This window comes from Hakea prostrata, unplaced genomic scaffold (genome assembly GCF_041222555.1).
Source record: "Hakea prostrata isolate BN-2017 unplaced genomic scaffold, UWA_Hpros_2 contig_274, whole genome shotgun sequence".
Taxonomy (NCBI): Eukaryota; Viridiplantae; Streptophyta; class Magnoliopsida; order Proteales; family Proteaceae; genus Hakea; species Hakea prostrata.
This window is the reverse complement of record NW_028291393.1, coordinates 1-2,530: the sequence shown is the minus strand read 5'-3', so window position 1 is coordinate 2,530 and position 2,530 is coordinate 1. Positions and strand designations below refer to the sequence as shown.

Genomic DNA, 2,530 nt, shown 5'->3' with positions numbered 1-2,530 from the left:
TGTTGGACTCCCAGAACTCGTCCACGACCTTTACCACGTTGAGCCATCCGAGTTTTGGAAAAAAAAAAAAAAAATTTGAAAAGTGAAGAGAATAATATGAGGATAGTGGATCTAAAAGAATACATGAAATCCCACTTGCAAAAAAAAAAAAAAACGCGAAAACCAAGCAAAATCTCACAAAAGAATTATGTGGTGAAAGGTTACCTTTGGTTTCGCGGATGATTTGCTGTCGGAGGTGCGTTTGAGCATTGTACGTGGCTAGGTCGAAGCTAGAGGTATGGAAGACCTAACCCCAAAGTAGGAGAGGAAAGTGAAAAGGTGAAAAGAGGTGAGAAAAGTGTGAAAAATCATGTTTTTGGGGGTGGGAGATCGTATAAAACGACCCCCCAAAGGAGGTTGGCGCGCTAGCGTGCGCAGCGCAGGGCTGCTGTGAACGGCCACGCTAGCAGCAGACGGCTGCGTAGCCGTCTACGCGTGCAGCGCCAGCGCGAGCGCCACACGCAGAGTGGTTTCCGAACGAAAAAAAAAAAAAAATCTGTCTGACAGATCTCTGATTTCCAGAGAGCTGCCCGGGCGTGTGACCGGTAGCATGAAGCGCCCGAGCCAACCCCCCCGGTCAAAAAAAAAAAAAATCAAAAAAAAATTCTAACCTCAAAAAAAAAAAAAAACCCCAAAAAAATCTGGAATCTTTTCATGCGCTTCAACTGGTTTTTTCATGCTTGCTTTTAACTCATCTATTGCTTTGGAGTTGGATATAAAGATTTGATGTTTTATGTCGTGATTTTGGAATTAATGAGTTTATGGTGTTATCGGGATGGTTAATTTGAGGAATCGATCGGTCGGAAACGGAAGTACGAGGGCTCTCCTAATGATTCCGGTCAAGTAGGAGTAGATGGTGTTCGTCTACCTAATACGAAAACGCCGGCTACTCAAGAAGGTATCATACCGAAGCACCACCGTTGGCCACAACTCGGGATGTGTTCAACATTATAACAAACATGATGCACCAGCAGCAGGACTCGGATCAATGCTCTCATGCAAGGAGTGGTGGCTATAGGGAACAGGCCTGCACCTCAAGCCCCAGTGCTGGAACCTCCGCTCGGGGAGGGAATGATGGGACTACCGGTGTTGTATCTCACAACGGATGATGGAACAATTCCTCAAGCTTCGTGTCCCAGCATTCTCGGGAATCACGAAGGACGTCTTGTTCCCGAATAAGTGGTTAAGAGAAATGGAGAAAGCTTTCCGTCACTTAAGGTGTGATGAGGAGCAGAAGATAGTGTGTCCTGAACAAAAGCTTCAACATGAGGCGGATGCTTGGTGGAACGCCACCCAACTTTGTCTTGGCGGCAAAGCATCCGGTGATCACGTGGGAGATTTTCAAGGAAGCATTTGCGAAAACTACTTCCCAATGTCGGTAAGAGACTCCAAAGAAGCTGAATTCATGGTGCTTCAGCGGGGGCCTCTCTCTGTTCTTGATTATCAACGAGAAATTCGAGGAGCTCTTCTTCTTTGCTCCGGCGCATTTATGAGGGCTGACTTGGAGAAAGCCAAGAAATTCGCGAAAGGTTTGAGGCCAACCATCGAACTTATATGGCCATACAACCTATCACGAGTTATGCTCAAGTGGTGCAAGCGGCGAAAAAGATTGAGGAAGGTGAAGAGAGACCTACCAACTGCAGAGAAGTCTAGCTAATAAGGGTCCCGGTCCTTATGTCGGCAGAAATCAAGGAAGGTTCAATAGGCCTTCACCTTACCCCACACTCGTTTTCAACCAAGAGGATCGGGGGTTTGGTTATGGGAATAGTGGTGCACCTATGCGGCCAGCTGGTACTACTCCACCATCGGGACCTATCTATGCAAATCCGCGTCCTCGTAAATGGCCCTAGACCAGCAGTCCAGCCAGCTGCAGTTCGAGGTTCGGAGAGATTTTATGCTTCTATTGCAAGAAACCTGGACATCTTGCTCGTTTACGCCTCGAAAGGAAGCCAGCCTAATACTTCTTTCGAGCCACCTCAACAACCTCGAGCGGGAAAGATGTATAGTGTGACTGGACCTGAGATAGACCGAGTCATGATGTGGTGACAGGTACTCTTCTTATTGCTTCGGTTCCTGCATTTATATTGTTTGACACTGGAGCCTCACACTCATTTATTGCATCATCATTTGTGAGGCGTACTTCTTTACCATCTAGTAAATTGTGTCATGAACTAGTGGTTAGTACACCTACTCGGACTCTAGTAAAACTTAATGAAGTAGTTGGACCTTGTCCTATAGCTGTTGAAGGAAAAGACTTAGAGGCTCAACTTGTGAAATTGGATATGAAGGACTTTGATGCTATCTTAGGCATGGATTGGCTAACAGCACACAAGGCGAGTCATCTCATGTTACGAAAAGAAGGTTCAATTTCATCCCATTGATAGCCCTGCCTTTGAGTTCCAAGGTGATTTGGGAAAACAATGTGAGAAGACTTTAGTGGCAGCACTTCAAGTTAAAGAACTAGTTGGAGGTGCTAAACTTTGTGCTTTTA

At 45.9% G+C, this 2,530-nt stretch overlaps 1 protein-coding gene across 1 annotated transcript; it reads left to right on the top strand.

The window, feature by feature from the left end:
- Positions 1-1,147: 1,147 nt before the first annotated feature.
- Positions 1,148-1,696, top strand: LOC148998583 (uncharacterized). Its single transcript, XM_089141847.1, has one exon. The coding sequence runs from the start codon at positions 1,148-1,150 to the stop codon at positions 1,694-1,696; it is 549 nt and encodes a 182-aa protein (XP_088997973.1).
- Positions 1,697-2,530: the final 834 nt, after the last annotated feature.

Coding starts and splice junctions, on each gene's coding strand:
- LOC148998583 (XM_089141847.1), top strand. CDS start 1,148: ATGGAACAATTCCTCAAGCTTCGTGTCCCAGCATTCTCGGGAATCACG.